A 15,368-nucleotide genomic window follows, 5' to 3' on the forward strand; every position below is an offset into this window, starting at 1 on the left:
TTTAATGATCAACTAGAAGTCAAGTTATTATTTGTTGCTCTTACAACTGGGATCGACAAGTCTATTGTCAGGTGGTGTAGGTGTCAAAAACTTTGTATAAGCTGATAGATAACACATTAAAGGGTTATTTCATCAAAAAATGTAAACTCTGATTTTAAGTACTCACCATTATGCCATCTTAATACCCCAAATCTTCCTTTATCTTCAGAACACAATTTAAGATAAAGCTCTCTCATTCTCCACAGCAATCGTCCCAAGATGTTCAAAGTCCAGAAAAGGAATCAAGAAAATAGTCAAAACATTCCATTTGACTTCAGCAGTTCAACTGTAATCGTATGAAGCTCCAAGAACACTTTTGTGCACCACAAAACTTTATAAATGATTATAATCTACAATAGTATTTTTATAGTAACCTTTAACGAATTAAAAGTTTTATGGTAAATTAGGTAAGTTTTACAATTTTTTTTTCATAATTTACTTTCAAAGTATGCATTTGTAAATAAAATGTCCTATTGTATTTCTAAAAGTATATGGTAGTACAAAGTTTACACATTAGTCACTAAAAATTTGATTAATATTCTATTTAAACCAATTTCAGACTGTAGATTTAATGTTTTAAATTATTTGATTTTTACTGTTTATTTTGATATATTTTACAATTCAATACAGTACTCCTGTAAGATAATATCAGCAATCTCATTTAAATTTAAAGTGACAGTCACCAAAATGGCACAATAAGGATCGAAGCCTAAAAGGTGCAGCTTCAAATAGCAACAAAACATTATATGTGGGGTATTTTGAGCTGAAACTTCACATAGACACACTAGGGACATCAGAGTATTGTTTCGCATCTTGTAAACAATGGGCATTATAGGCCCTTATCAAGAAAAGTAGCTTTTGTTACATGATAAAAAACACAACATACTTTGCCCATTACTCCTTAAAGAGATAGTTGTTGTGTCATCATTCACTCTTCCTCTGTTGTTTTCAAACCTCTTTGAATTTCTTTCTTCTGTTTAACAAAATATATTTTGAAGAATGTTGGAAACCAGTAGCCATTGACTGTCAGGGCATTTTTTTCCAGAATTGTTTAAATTATCATCATCTGTGTTTAAGAAAATGAAGAAAGTTTTAAAGGGTTGAAACCACTTAAGAGTGAGTAAATAATGAGTAAAATCTCATTGTTGGGTGAATGTATAAATACATCAGTGGATATAAAAAGACATGATAAGAATTGACATTTTATTGCACTTGAAATGTTGTTAAAATGCAACTTAAAAAATAAATATTTCCTGAAGAATTACAATAAGAAAAACACCTGTTAATGCATGCTCTTATTAAGATACTGCACAAACATATTGGCAATCTGTCCAATGTTCTCTGTTGGGTGCATCTTGGTGTAACTGATGAACTGACGTCTGAGTTTCCTCAGCTCCACCATGTTAAGACTTCTTGTGAGTTCAATGTATGAAAAAGGTTAAGGAAAATAAGCAGTTACAACAGTGTATGTTGCAGTGGCAATCAAACATGTCAGTTCAATGATCATCAAAGGGTCACGAAACACCTAAACACATTTTTTGAGCTGTTGACAGTTGTATATGTGTCCCACACTGCTAAAAACACTATCAGGACACATTTATTTCACTAAAAAGTAAAAATTGGTTGTTTTTGCGTTATTTTGAGCAAATTCATACTTCTGGTTTGAAACTAATTTTTGAAGCTGCGTCACGGCCATGAGACCTTAGCGTGTATTTCAGCGCATAGACTAGACGTCTGTACCTAAGAGTGCCTTATTACATCTCTGAGTGTGCTGCATTAATGCATGGGTAAGACTTGGTTCAAACAAATTAGCGCGCTCTATTGTGCAACTTCATTAATATTCATTAATGTAACCGTGTTTAGACGGCAGACAGACGCCACGTTGTGTTGCCAAACCAAGCGTGCAGTGTTGCTTTTATAATTTGAAGGTTTTGTTTTTATTTTCTCTCTATGAGAGCGCAGCTGGACTCATGTGTGGATTACAGTGCACGTGACGCTTGACAACAATACATGTCTAAGGAACATTGTTTACCCGAGAGCTTTTCTCATCTGCAAATGGTGAGATCCGGATTTGCTACTCATCTCCTCTTAATAAAGACGCGGCTCTAGTTGGTGTTGATTGTCCTGTCTCTACAGATTTGGTAAGTGAGCGACCAGTGGTCTTTGTTTATTCAGATGGCAAAGTTAGTTCATATAGAACTAACTATTACACAGAGTGTAAACATGTTTACAAAAAAAAAATTGCATTAAAAATACACGCTTTTAGAGCAGTTCCTCGAATCAAATACCTCGTTTGTCACAAGGGCATGAATGAATCCCCTGAATGAAAGAGCCAAACTGCAGTTAAAGTCCACCATTTAATAATTTGGCAAATAATTCGATTACTGATGTCCAAGTAAATAATGTTACAGTCTTTCTCCCCTGTGTGTATAGCTGCATCCCAAATCGCATACTTATGCACTATTCTACCCCATTTTGTAGTATAAATAGTGTATGTAGAGCGTTCACACTGAAAAGTCTAAAAGTAAGTGCACTTTAATTACCTGGATGATGCACTCATTCAGCTGGTAAAATGAAGTGTGTAATGATGGACACTTCACACACTCAACAATCGCAGGATTGCTTACATAGCGGAAAGGGCGGAGCTATCGGGCGCACATGTTGGATAACTTTATTTATTTTGGATGGTGAAAGCAAAATTCTCCTACGAGAGTGATTATAGCGCCTCCCGATGGTGAATGCGGCAATACTCACGGCAGGTATTATCTGATAATTCGGTCGTTTATTTCACTGATTTGGCAAACGTCATTAGGGAAACGGTTTGAATTCCCGCTAAGTAAAAAAACATTAGTGTGCCATTTGGGACGACACTACATACATATACTGCTGAGTGTGTAAGTGCATAAGTATATAGTGCATGAGTGCATAGTGTATAGTGTGCCATTTGGGAAGCAGCTTGTGTACATTTTGACTGAAAATCAGCGTGTGCCCAAATCGACACTCCCATTTTTATGCAAATATTTACAGACCCTCCCTCTTTAGCTCCTCCAACACTTCCCCCTAAAGAGGGCTGGACACGCCCACCTTCCTGACTTTTTCCAAAGTAGAGGTGTGAAAACACCCTGCTGAAACAAGGGGCTTCATGGCCCTTTAACATTTATAGTGATGCAGGGCTTTTTTCTCTTTTTCATTAAGTGACAGCGTAGACATTTACAATGAAAAAAGTCTACACAATTCTTTTTTATTTAATAAATGAATACATAAATGTTCCACTCTTTGGACATTTAAGGGTTTTCAGACATCTTAAAAAAACAACTTCACGCAATTTGGCTGTTCATTTCAAAGATGTTTTGGGGGCCATTTGAAAACAGGTTTTAAAAAGCAAGCTTTCAAAAGCAAAACCATTATTGTTTGCAAGGCACATAATTCAGGACTTATAGTCGTTTACGTATACAACATTGTTGTCTATATGACTCATTCCAGAGTTGTGGGTAAATTTCAAATAGAGCAAATGTATAATTTACAGTGAACTGAAATCATAAATAATATAAAATAGTAAATATAACAAAGAACATTTGGTTCAGACCTTATTGTTGAGTAACTTTGCTTAATGCAAAATATTTCTGATTGAATTATCATGTTAATAATAAAAAACGAAGTCTGTACCTTGTTTTGTCAACAGTTAACTCCTTTTTTTGTTTGTTCCCATTTCTATGGTTACTTATTGGCTTATTGGTGATGTACACCTCTGTTTGCTTTTATTACTCGCCTCTTGCATTTTATAGCCTGAGAATTATTTCAGTTGGTTGGGTTTTGTTGTGATAATGTCCATGTGTCAATTTATCCATTTCTCCTGCATTTTCCCTCTTAACACAGTGATTTAGACCTTCTGAATAAATTAAAAAAAAAAAAGACTTTGTTCAGAATCTGTCAATGCAGTTACTTTTCAATCACAGTAATAAATGTCTAAATATATAAATGTACAAAATATTTCTCAGTTCTTTGTTTTTTTTCTTGTAAACCCAAATTTTTTTGAATGGTAGTCCAAGCTGAAGACCTTGCTATGACAACTAAAGAACAAGAATGAATTAACTTCTAATAATATTTATTTATATTTAAGAACGCTATTTTTTCAAATGGCCACCTGCACTAATCTTTCTCTCCATGTGTCTGAACACTAAAGCAGTTTCGGATTGCCAGCAAAATGCAATTGCATCAGAATGAAATGACATTCTTTGATGTTTGCATATTCGTTACATGCACATACGTCCAACTGGTTCAGTTTATTACTACAACACATCTTCAATTAGCATTAAACGGATCAACTTTCTGTCAGAAAATGTTTCAATCGAGCTTATTAAAATGCTAGGCTTGATCTTGGTTTAATGCTAAAACTATTTTTAATACTGTGGATACTACTTTGTTGTCAAGCTGGGAAAAAAGAGATATATATTTTTTAATTGAAGCATAAAAATATAGAAATATATATTTTAATTAATGTAAATTTACCAATAACTTTATATGGGAGCCATGGGAAAAAAGAGAAATTAGTTGAAAATGATCGGCTTATTGGTAATGGATTGAGTAAAAATAAAAAATCCATTAAGCTCTTGTCCAAATTTAAACTAAAATACTGTCATTTGGAGCATTTGTTTCTTCAGAAAATAACAATTGGTCAGAACAAGAAATATTTATAGCACATATATAATATATTACTACAAACAATATTAAGATTAAAATTTCATTTGAAGGTTGCACATAACATAGCACCTTTTAATTTAATGAAAAACTTGCTCTTTCACAACATTTCTATTTAAATTAAAGAATGTCATGAGTAGTTTAATTAGAAGATGAAAAAAAACATTTCACTCAAAATACAACTAATGTATCAATTGTCAAATTTGAAATAAAAATGAACAAGATGTGCTTCAACGGCAAAATGTCAGCTTTAATTTGAGGGTATTTACGCTTGTTAAGGGACCAAAAGTAATGGGACAATTGGCTTCTCAACTGTTCCATGGCCAATCTTATTCGTTTCATTTTAAATCCATTCTGTTGGTGTATAGAGCCAAAAAAGTTGGCTTATGTTGATGTCCCATTTTTTTTTGTATCTGACTGTATATTTATAACATTTTTATATACATATATGCACACACAGACTGATGCAAAAATAAAGGATATCTTTTCTGTGGCTCCAGGAATGGAAATGAGATCTCCGGGGACGCTGGTCTTCTGTGACTCAAGAACAGCCTAAGACATAAAAAACAACACCTACTTTTGATACTGACGGTAACGATGCAATCTATAAACACTAACCTGTGGGCAATGAACCTTAAAAAGTCTTTGAATGCTTCCTATTTTAACAGAACACAAAAGCTGAAGAGAATGAAAATCCTACCATTAGCACATCTTGAGTAACTTTGTCCAACTCGTACAGAAAGTTTGTGGATGAGAGTGGTTGCTGGAAAAAAGTGAAAACAGATTTTAATATCCATCCAAGAGCAATCAAAACATGCATGATAATGCTATTAATGGATTCTGAGCATGCTTACGCTCTTCGTGGACTGATTAGGTGGTGGTGCTTTTCTTTTAAATAGCGCATCACAGATGGCTTCAAATGGAAGCGAGTCGTCTTGCTGAATAGTAAAGAGGGGACTATCCCATCTATTTCTTGAATCAGGGGCTTCAAAACGCAGGATTAGCGCATCAAGGCTGTTGTTTAAAATCAGAAAAAAAATGTTAATGAAGGTAATATAATACAAAGCTTTATTTTAGAACTTTTTTGAATCATCAACTGAAACAAATCACCCTTAAAAATTTGGGAAGTATATGAAATGTATTAGGTGGAAATGCTCCAATTGATCAGCCGAAGATTGCTGTCGGCCGATAATCACATTTCATGACTTGATCGGTACTAGCCAATCTGGCCGATTTCATGAACCTATCACAGGTGTAGCAGAGGAAGATGCACAAGCACTCCTGTGTATTACACATAGCCTAAGCCGAAATAAAATGAATGCTTTGTTTTCTGTAAAGCTGCTTCTGGCCATGACATGTTCACACCTAAATGGTGGTTCATTCTCTAATCAAATGAAAGCAGAGGTGGGGTTTCCGCTGAGGTGACTGCAGTGTTTGTGTTGTTAAGATGACTATGAAGAATTTTGAAGATGGAGGAGAGACTTGTGGTTTCTGTTTTGAGTTATCCTGAGCTGTATGGTTCACAAATCTTGAATTTCAAAATATTATTAAATATCGTGTCTAGGGAGATAAAAAGCGAACCACGCTTGTTTTTTTCTTGTCAACAAAAAAGGCAGTGCACCTTAGATTTTTGGTATGTCAAGGCGCGTTGGGTGTGATCAGGCCCTTAAGGTTCATACTTAGAGGGAAAATGTGCTTAATGCACCATAAAGCTTGAAGCCTCATAACTGGAATTCGGTATTGGGCGATTACCATGACAAGGAATCTAAATTCTGTATCGGCTGCAAAAATCCTGATCGAAGCATTCCTAGTATTAGGTAACATTAACAATAAATGTACTTCTATTACTATTACTAACTAATGTTAGTTTCAACACTTACCAATACACAAGAAATTAAAATGCAAAACTTTAATTGGTAATATTTGTAAATGTATAAGGACTATAAAATTGCATGGAAATCTTTTACATTTTTATTTAATTTAGTTGTTAATAGTCCTCATTTTTGATTCAGTTGTTTTAAAATATAAATATAATAAAATAAAGCAAATGTGACAAACTTAAATAAGATAAAAACATAAATTTGTATTAACAAATAAAAGTCTAAAATAATTATATAATAAATACTGACATTCTGTGTTTTTTATAAGTGTCAGTGATATTAAAATAACACAGGGCTGATTTTTTTGATCACACATACAATACAAATTACAGTAAGAATGTGTAATATTATAAACTTTAAATAACTTCCTTCTGTAATATATTTCAACATTTTCTTTAAAAATTTTCATTTCTTATTATTGTCAATGTTGAAAACAGTTGTTCTGCTTTTTATTTGGAAGCTACCGAAAACACATTTGTTTCAGAAAACAAAGTTCAAACAAACATCATTTACTCAAAATTGATTTGTTTTTGTAAAACTGAATACAAAACCACACATTTGTCACACATTAGACAAACTGAAGGCCTACTTGATAATCAGACGTATCAATGACTTTCTAAAAAAATGTTCCTGACCCCAAAACTTAGAACATTGACTTAAACAATACAATACATGCTTACATTTCCTGAGTGTACTGAGAATCTGCCTCTCTGTCTTTATTCCATTCTGAGCTCAAGTCAGCTGACGTCAAAGAGTACACCTGCAGGAGTTATACAATTATAGCACCACATATAAAAAAGAAAGAAATAAATAAACATAAATGTTCTGCAGGCACGTTTTGAAGGTTTACGTACCAAGCAGTGAGGTGTTTGTGTATGTTTGATGAGACAAAACAGCTCATATCTGTAGCCTGGTATTAAAACACAAATGAATCATCAGTTTAGTAGCAGATGGATATAATCACATGCAATGCCAGCTGTTGAGGATCTGTATATCATCTCAATATCTCACTTCGAGGAACAATAACTTCTAAAGGTGAGCTCTAAAACACAAATAAACAAAACAGCAAAAGCACAGATGTTGTCATTCTTACCTTTAATGTAATTTAAGGAATCAAGAATCACAATGTCATCTTTATTGACTTTCCTATGTGCAAAGAGAGAGAATATAAAATGAAATCATTTAAACGGCTCATAGTGCTCTAAAAATGCAAGTGCATAATTACAATTAATGCACAATTATAACTATAAGAGTGTATTATTAAATTCATTATACACCCATATATGACCTTTAAAAGCATGTTCTGTTGACACGTAAACTTTCTTTGCAAATCATCCTTAAAGCTTTTCTTAGAATCTGTCATGTTGAAAACTTATATAAAATAAGACATATTTTAATATTGATGACAAGACCAGAAGCTAATTTAACTGGATAATAATGTTCATATACCACAGGCAGACAGATTTCTAATTTTCTTCAATTTTCTGCATCTCCAGCAACCATAGATTTATAGGGCACCTATGATGAAAATCATCTTTTGTAAGCTGTTTGGACAGAACTGTGTCCAGGCATAGTGTGTCCACTGTCATATTGGATGATATAACTCCAACAATGATATAAACCTTTTATTAAATTTCCTCAAGTTAAAATAGGATTCAAATCCTATTTAAAGGCCCACCGCAACCTGACATGGGAGTGTGGTTTTCTCGCCCGCCGAATTAATTGACAGGTGCCACATTTCTAAAATAACATATATACACGTCCACAGAACATTTTTGCAAATCAACAGGGATTAAAATTTCTGTTTCAACTCTATGTGATTTTCATACATTTTAAGTTTAAAACATTTTTAAAACAGAGCATGTTTGAAATAAAGACAGTAAAATAGCACATTTTTAACCGCTGTAATCCCCACAGCCATATAGTGTCAGTAAATGCTAATGTGTGTGTGTGTGTGTTTGTGTACTGCAGATGGCAAATGTGTGAGACTCATCATTTCAGAAGGGCTTGAATAAATTCCCCCACAAATACATTAAATAAACATACTTGATATTTTTGACTAATGAGCTGTATTTCAGCTTCATCTGAGTCTGTCTCTATCACTGACTGCTGTTTATCTGATGTAATGCAGAAGAAGCAGACACGCATGTAGAAGCAGTGGGCGGGGAGAAGCAGCTCATTTGCATTAGTTGCAAAGCCACAGGCTACCAAAAAAGCTATACTGCAATCAGACACCAAAATGGGCAGATTCTGGAGGCTATAATAAATAATCTGATGGATATTTTGAGCTGAAATTTACAGACACATCCTGGAGACGCCAAAGGCTCATCTTACATCTTGTAAAAGGGGTAAAATAGGTGACCCTTAAAAGTTCAGATATTTGTACTGGAAACCAAAAATGAAAATAAGATATTTTGCTCAAGTTTTGGATCTTTTTAAGGTCCATAAATTGTGGGAATTGTGCTGAAGAACTAAGGATTCTATTTCTGATCTTTTTCTTTTATTAATTTGTTTTTATTATTATTATTATTATTATTATTATTATTATTATTATTACAAATGCATGACTCTGTAATAGTGATACTTGCGTTTAATCAAAAAATAAATAAACAGGTTTTAAATAATAGCTCAATTTAATAAAAATCAAATACAAAATGGAATTAAATTGGCCATTGTGTGCATGTGTGTGAAAATGTGAGAGTGCATTTCCCAATACTGAGTTGCAGCTGGAAGGGCATCCGCTGCATAAAACATAATAGGTGGCGGTTCATTCCATTGTGGTGGGCCCCGATAAATAAGGGATTAAGCCCATCACTCTTCTGACCAGCTTTATGGAGATGCTGATTTGATTTTCCAGCAAGATTAACACCTTCCCAGACTACCAAAAATAATATAAGTCTTGGTATAAGGACCATGGTTTGCCTGTGTTTAACTGATCAGCAAACTTGCCCATCTTTAATCTCATAGAGAATCTATGGAATCTTTTGAAAAGGAAGATGTGAGACACCAAACCCAACAACACAGAAAAGTGGAAGACCACTATCAGAGCAACCTGGGATTCATAACACCTCAGCAATGCCACAGACTGATCGTCTCCATGCCACAGTTGGTTTTATATTCACATTTTGGATATTCTCTTTAATAATATAATTTCAGAAAAGTATTATTTTTTATTTAAAGTAGCTGAAGTCATATTGGCAGACAATGACTATCAAAGTACATCATTGTTCACAGTCAATTAAATAGTGCTGATGTTGTTTTGAGTAATATTTGCATGCGATTTCAGACTGAATAGTCAAAGTAGAGTTATAACCAATATGGGGACGTTTTAAATCGAATAATCAAATATAAAACAGACTTTACCAAGTGTTGAGTGCTTTACATGTTCATACATTTCATTAGTCCAATATTTCTGTCAAAATTTTTTTTATTATTATTTGTTTATGAGTTTTCATGATCTTTAATCAAAATAAAATAAATAGATAAATAAATAAGGTAACACTTTATTTTGATGGTCCATTTGAGTATTAGTAGACTGATCTTGCTCCTTCAACCAACATTTAACTGACTATAAGAAACTTTGCAAGTACATGTCAGCTTATACTAACCCTAACCCCGAGCTAACAGTTTACGTATAATCTAATGAGAATTAGTTGGCATGTAATGTAACTTAAAACCAACAAACACACCATCAAAATAAAATGTGACCAAATAAACACTTGAAATATATTAATGAGTATTATAAACCTATGTAATTTGAGTTTCACTTTTTGAATTGAATTACTGAAATGAATACATTTTTTTATTCTATTTATTGAGATGCAGCTGTTGATGTCAAAGCTAAATGAATACATGACACTTTACAAATATTTTACCCATTTTAATAATCTTGATTCTTCTTTATCACTGACATTATGTTTGAGTCTATTTCTTTTCTACACTTTTATCAGATTTATGAATGTGATATGACCAGATAAATCACCTCTCCACTTCAGCTCTCAGTGCTCCTCTCAGGTTCTTCTCCTTCTGCGAGTCTGAAAAACAATTCAAGAAAATACTCAAATGCAAAATGTAAAAGTTTTGCCATGTCAGCCCACTGTAAGCAAAACTAAAGATATGTTTGTAAGCAAAATGGGCCCACGAGCTTATTAATGTACTGAGATACACATATGACTTTAAATTATATTCAAATATTGCTGCCTGAACTCCGAGAAGCTTCTCACCTGCATAAACAGAGTTCTTGTCAATTCCTTGATCTTCATCTCCAACAATATGAACCTTTCTTCCTGTGTTTTGTGTGAAGTAGTCTCTGAGTTCCTGTGCTCGTCTGGTTTTACCACTGCACGGGTATCCACACATCAATATTAAAGGCATTTTAGCGCAAAAGAAATAAAAAAAACTAAAATCTATACCATGCTTATGTACACAGTAATGTTACACGGGAGATGATGTTCTTCTTCGCGCTCGTAGAATGTCGTAAGATTAGTGCGCTGCTGCCCTCTACAGGTCACTGGTGAAAAGGCGACAGATTTTTTTTTATTAGACAGTCGACGTATAATCACTGCTAAGGTCTTTGAAACCGATGCCATTACACTTTACATGTACTTACATTTATCTGAGTGATCTGAGGTAGGTGAATCAATTTATAGAGCCTACTGGGAAAGCTATGCCCCTGGGGATTTTTGGGAACTAGGAGTTCTGAGGTGAGTGAATATGTAAATATAAGTGTAAATATGATTTATTTGTCAAAATATTTTTAATTTAAGACATTTATTCATAAGAAATATTATTTGTCTATTTTTAATATGTTGTCAAATGTGGTTTGGGACTTGAAAGAAATACATTTACTTCAAATGTTAATCTAGTGCAGGGGTCCCTGCAGGGTTTAGCTCCAACTTGCCTCAACACACCTGCCTGGATGTTTCAAGTATACCCAGTAAGACCTTGATTAGCTTGTTCAGGTGTGTTCGATTAGGGTTGGAGCTAAAATCTGCAGGACACCGGCCCTCCAGGAACAAGTTTGGTGACCACTGATCTAGTGTGAGTGACGTGCTTTGCTACAATATTCAAATATACCAAACATTTTTGCAAAAATGTATTAAGTATATTTAGTGGTATAATTCCTGATGTTATGTTAAAATATGAAAATGATATTTTAAGATATAACCATCAGAATAAACATCCAGATGCTTTTTATTTATTTAATCTTATTATATTTTTGGCCAAACATTTTATTCACAAGTGTAAATTTTGTAAGTGTAAACCTTTCTTTCAGATTTTTCTTGAAGTTCTAAATCTTTATATGAAGCTGAAACTGTGAATCTGTTTAAAAGATAAATTTTGGTTTTGCTCCCTGGCATGTAATGTGATATAATGTAAATGTTTCATTTTGTTATAATAATAAAAAAAATTAAAAAATACATAGAAAAAGGAAAGCCCCACCCTTCAGCATCTTCCTGATCACTTCCTCACAACCTCCCCACACCCCCACCTCCACTGCAATGATGATTTCATGTTCATCCATGGTTTTATTTAGCTGCAAGTAGTTACCATGTTTTTAGTGCATTAATCATTTTTATAGTGTGTTTGGCATGATTCAACTTAAACTAGCTTAGCAAAATCATTGTAAACTTGTTTTACTACAAGTTTTAATACATGGTTATATACAATATTTTTTCTGTAGTAAAACGATGGTTAATTTTTTGTAAAGGACTGAACACTGAATGCAGACCTGGTCCAGATGCAATCTGAGCTGCATGTAAAGCCTTTTAATAAACTCACCTAACCCCACCCCTTACAGTGATGTCACTGGCTCCACTGAGTGCATTGTGTCTGACATTGCATCATTTCCAAACAGTTGTCACAGTTATGCCTAGGAGGAAAATCTATTCTTAGTAAAGAATGCAATAATAAGTTCATTTGTCAAGTGTCCCGGTCACAAAGCCTAATTACTCCTAGAGGAAAGTTTTATTGGGGTTCTATAATTGTTTCATTCAATGGAGGAAAACATTATCATTACCATATACATTTTGTATTCCGAATAAAATGTAAAGAGGTGCTCTTTAAAATTTTGCACAATATTTACCCCTGTAATGCACTCTTGTTCAAACATTGTGATGTTACTGATATTTGCACCTTTTGTAAAAATGAGTGTGATTTGTCACTTTTTTTTTTCATGCAATGTATCATCATTGTTTGGAATGATTTCAGTTCATATTGATTTGATATAAATGGTAATTTGCACTTTAAGGATGTTATTTGGGGTGACGCAGTGGTCCAGTAGGTAGTGTAGTGCTGTCGTCTCACAGCAAGAAGGTCGCTGGTTAGAGCCTTGGCTGGGTCAGTTGGCATTTCTGTGTGGAGTTTGCATGTTCTCCCCGCGTTTGCGTGGGTTTCCTCCGGGTGCTCCGCTTTCCCCCACACTCCAAAGACATACGGTATGAGGTGAATTGGAAAAGCTAAATTGTCCATAGTGTATGAGTGTGTATGGATGTTTCCCAGAGATGGGTTGCAGCTGGAAGGGGATCTGCTGCATAAAACATGCTCTATAAGTTGGCGGTTCATTCCGCTGTGGCAACCCCTGATTAATAAAGGGACGTATTAAAGGGATGTTATTTGTTATTTTAAGAAACAAAAACAAGTCAGAAACAGATTAACAGTGGTTTCTTAAAAAAAGCTGTTTTTATAGACTTCTTATGTGAAATAGAAACATGTAATTAACTCACTTAAATTAATTGATAATAAGAAATGTGCTTCTTTCTTGAGTAAATATGCAACTTGAAACTAACAAGTGATATTGATGATTTTTTTAAGTATGGAGATTTGCCAAATAAAAGACTTTATTTGATGTACCTTTTTTTAATTAAATAAAGTGATTTTGGGGGGAAGGGTGTGGAGGGAAGGGGTATAAATTCTTATTTTACCCTTTTAGAAAAGTTGAAAATCAGCAGAACATCTTATATTAATGCCATAAATGGCACATGTATTGCAAAAATAATATCTGACTACTTCTGTTTTCCAATACAAATGTCTAAACATATTTAAATCAAGATACATTTGCTCAAACTTCAATAAGATGAAATTTAAGCTAAGTCAGATAAGGCGTAAAAGAAGAACAAAAATAGTTTTCTGTTTGAATTAAGATTTTTCAGAGGAACATATAGATATTTGTTTGATGTAACCATAAAGTTGCAACATTTTGATCAATTTTACAAAGAAGACTTACATGTAAATGCATCTTTGATTAAAGAATCGTATAACAGTTGAACTAGAAATGACACAAAAACACTGAAGTAAACACTTATATGTCATATTTATATATTGATTAACATAAGTGCCGCATTCATAAATGTGCACAAACACACAGACACACACCACAAAACAAACACACACAGAGCTGATCTGAGGGTAAGCTGTATTGTAATAATGAATTTCAGTAAGCTTTATTGATGTTAATGTTGCATTATTGTTAATTTGTTTTTCTAAAATTGTCACAATATAATATTGTATTCTATTATGATTTATTGTACTGCCCTTGTGATAATTTGATATCCAAATATGCTAATATATGTTGATAGTGCTCATTGTAAATTACTTAAATTACTATCCAATGAGAGTTTTAAAGGTTAAGGTTCCTTACCTCTGTGTAGCAAACCCAAGGGAAGGATAAGCGGCTCTCAGTGGGAGCTTTTTACTGTAATTGGAGTATGATTCCACTGTTGTTTTGTTTCTATGAAATTTCTGCTTAGTCATAATTAAAAAAAAATCTTTAGGTGCAACTGATTACATCTGTAACTTTCCACAGTACAGGCATGATAAAGCAAAATGAGGCTGATTTGCAGTTTCATATTTATTTTTCAAAATACAGATTTGTTTAATAACTTACTTAACACATTCACTCATCTATTAATCAATTCACTCACTCATCCGATCATTCGGATATTCAGACAGACATCTGAATGCAAAATATTGATTTGCCTTCATAACATTTGACACTTTCTGCTGCCAAAATACATCATTAATAAGTATTTAACAAACATTAAAAGCAGACTTGCATATACATTTGGTACACAATGTTAAGGTTTGTCAATTTTATTACATTTAAATCCATTGCACTTTCGCTATAAATTTACTTTTTCAATTAAGTTTTTCATAAGCTTTACCATGAAGTCTTTATCCTGAAAAAAAAGAATAAATAAAATGCATCACAATTTACATTCAATTAACTATTCACATCCTGTTGGCCAATTCTTTAAATATCTCTCTAATCACCTGATTATAAACATCTCGTGTCCTTTTTGGATCTTCAAGCTGAGCCTGAAGAGCAATTTTCAGCATCTCCTGAGTGATGAGCTCCTTCAAATCCTCTGAACTCCCTGATTCTCCCATAATATTCCTATCTGGTTTTACGGGGAACGGGGAATCCTGGAGCTGGCTGTTTGAAATGCTCTTTTTGCCCATAAAATGACCTGAACAAAAGAACTCAATCGTTTAAGTAATGGTTTTCATTTTAATATAAAAATACACAATGAAACAACAACGTACCTGTTGCCCAAAGATTTCCACGTGGATGCACTTTTATTTTCGAAACTTTATTTCGCAGCTCCGTTAAATCGAGACTGACTGAAGTGCTCAGTGATACGTTGAAAAGCATTATGAGCGCGAATAACAATGTATATTTGCAATGTCCATCATCAGCCATCTTCTCAGGTAACTCTCGGCGGATTCCTCCGGTCAGATTGAGCTGGTTCT

At 33.6% G+C, this 15,368-nt stretch overlaps 2 protein-coding genes across 3 annotated transcripts; both read right to left on the bottom strand.

Annotated features, from left to right (window-relative positions):
• Positions 1–1,228: 1,228 nt before the first annotated feature.
• Positions 1,229–11,100, bottom strand: kti12 (KTI12 chromatin associated homolog). The gene is made up of 9 exons (NM_001126418.1): positions 10,841–11,100; positions 10,600–10,651; positions 7,711–7,763; positions 7,472–7,527; positions 7,298–7,377; positions 5,592–5,751; positions 5,438–5,500; positions 5,221–5,289; positions 1,229–1,465 (listed from the first exon to the last, which is right to left on the bottom strand). Exons 1-9 carry the CDS (start codon positions 10,989–10,991, stop codon positions 1,322–1,324), a joined length of 828 nt encoding a protein of 275 aa, NP_001119890.1. The 5' UTR covers positions 10,992–11,100; the 3' UTR covers positions 1,229–1,321.
• Positions 11,101–14,451: 3,351 nt separating this feature from the next.
• On the bottom strand, positions 14,452–15,357 carry nmba (neuromedin Ba). 2 transcript variants are annotated; one of them, XM_005159302.5, is made up of 3 exons: positions 15,162–15,357; positions 14,889–15,085; positions 14,695–14,794 (listed from the first exon to the last, which is right to left on the bottom strand). In XM_005159302.5, the coding sequence occupies exons 1-3, from the start codon at positions 15,316–15,318 to the stop codon at positions 14,738–14,740; spliced, it is 411 nt and encodes a 136-aa protein (XP_005159359.1). In that variant the 5' UTR covers positions 15,319–15,357; the 3' UTR covers positions 14,695–14,737. The 2 variants fall into 2 exon arrangements, with proteins under 2 accessions (NP_001076391.1, XP_005159359.1); NM_001082922.1 differs by having other exon boundaries at positions 14,452–15,085; positions 15,162–15,345.
• Between the last annotated feature and the right edge of the window lie 11 nt (positions 15,358–15,368).

The sequence above is a fragment of the Danio rerio genome, chromosome 18, assembly GCF_049306965.1.
Source record: "Danio rerio strain Tuebingen ecotype United States chromosome 18, GRCz12tu, whole genome shotgun sequence".
NCBI lineage: Eukaryota > Metazoa > Chordata > Actinopteri > Cypriniformes > Danionidae > Danio > Danio rerio.

Excerpts from the sequence above, each read along its gene's own strand:
- kti12 (NM_001126418.1), bottom strand. The coding sequence starts at position 10,991 with ATGCCTTTAATATTGATGTGTGGATACCCGTGCAGTGGTAAAACCAGA. Across the intron at positions 7,378-7,471 it reads CACAAACACCTCACTGCTTG|GTGTACTCTTTGACGTCAGC; the intron begins GTACGTAAACCT and ends TAACTCCTGCAG. Across the intron at positions 5,290-5,437 it reads TTACTCAAGATGTGCTAATG|GCTGTTCTTGAGTCACAGAA; the intron begins GTAGGATTTTCA and ends TTTATGTCTTAG.
- nmba (XM_005159302.5), bottom strand. The coding sequence starts at position 15,318 with ATGGCTGATGATGGACATTGCAAATATACATTGTTATTCGCGCTCATA. Across the intron at positions 15,086-15,161 it reads TGGAAATCTTTGGGCAACAG|GTCATTTTATGGGCAAAAAG; the intron begins GTACGTTGTTGT and ends TCTTTTGTTCAG. Across the intron at positions 14,795-14,888 it reads CACGAGATGTTTATAATCAG|GATAAAGACTTCATGGTAAA; the intron begins GTGATTAGAGAG and ends CTTTTTTTTCAG.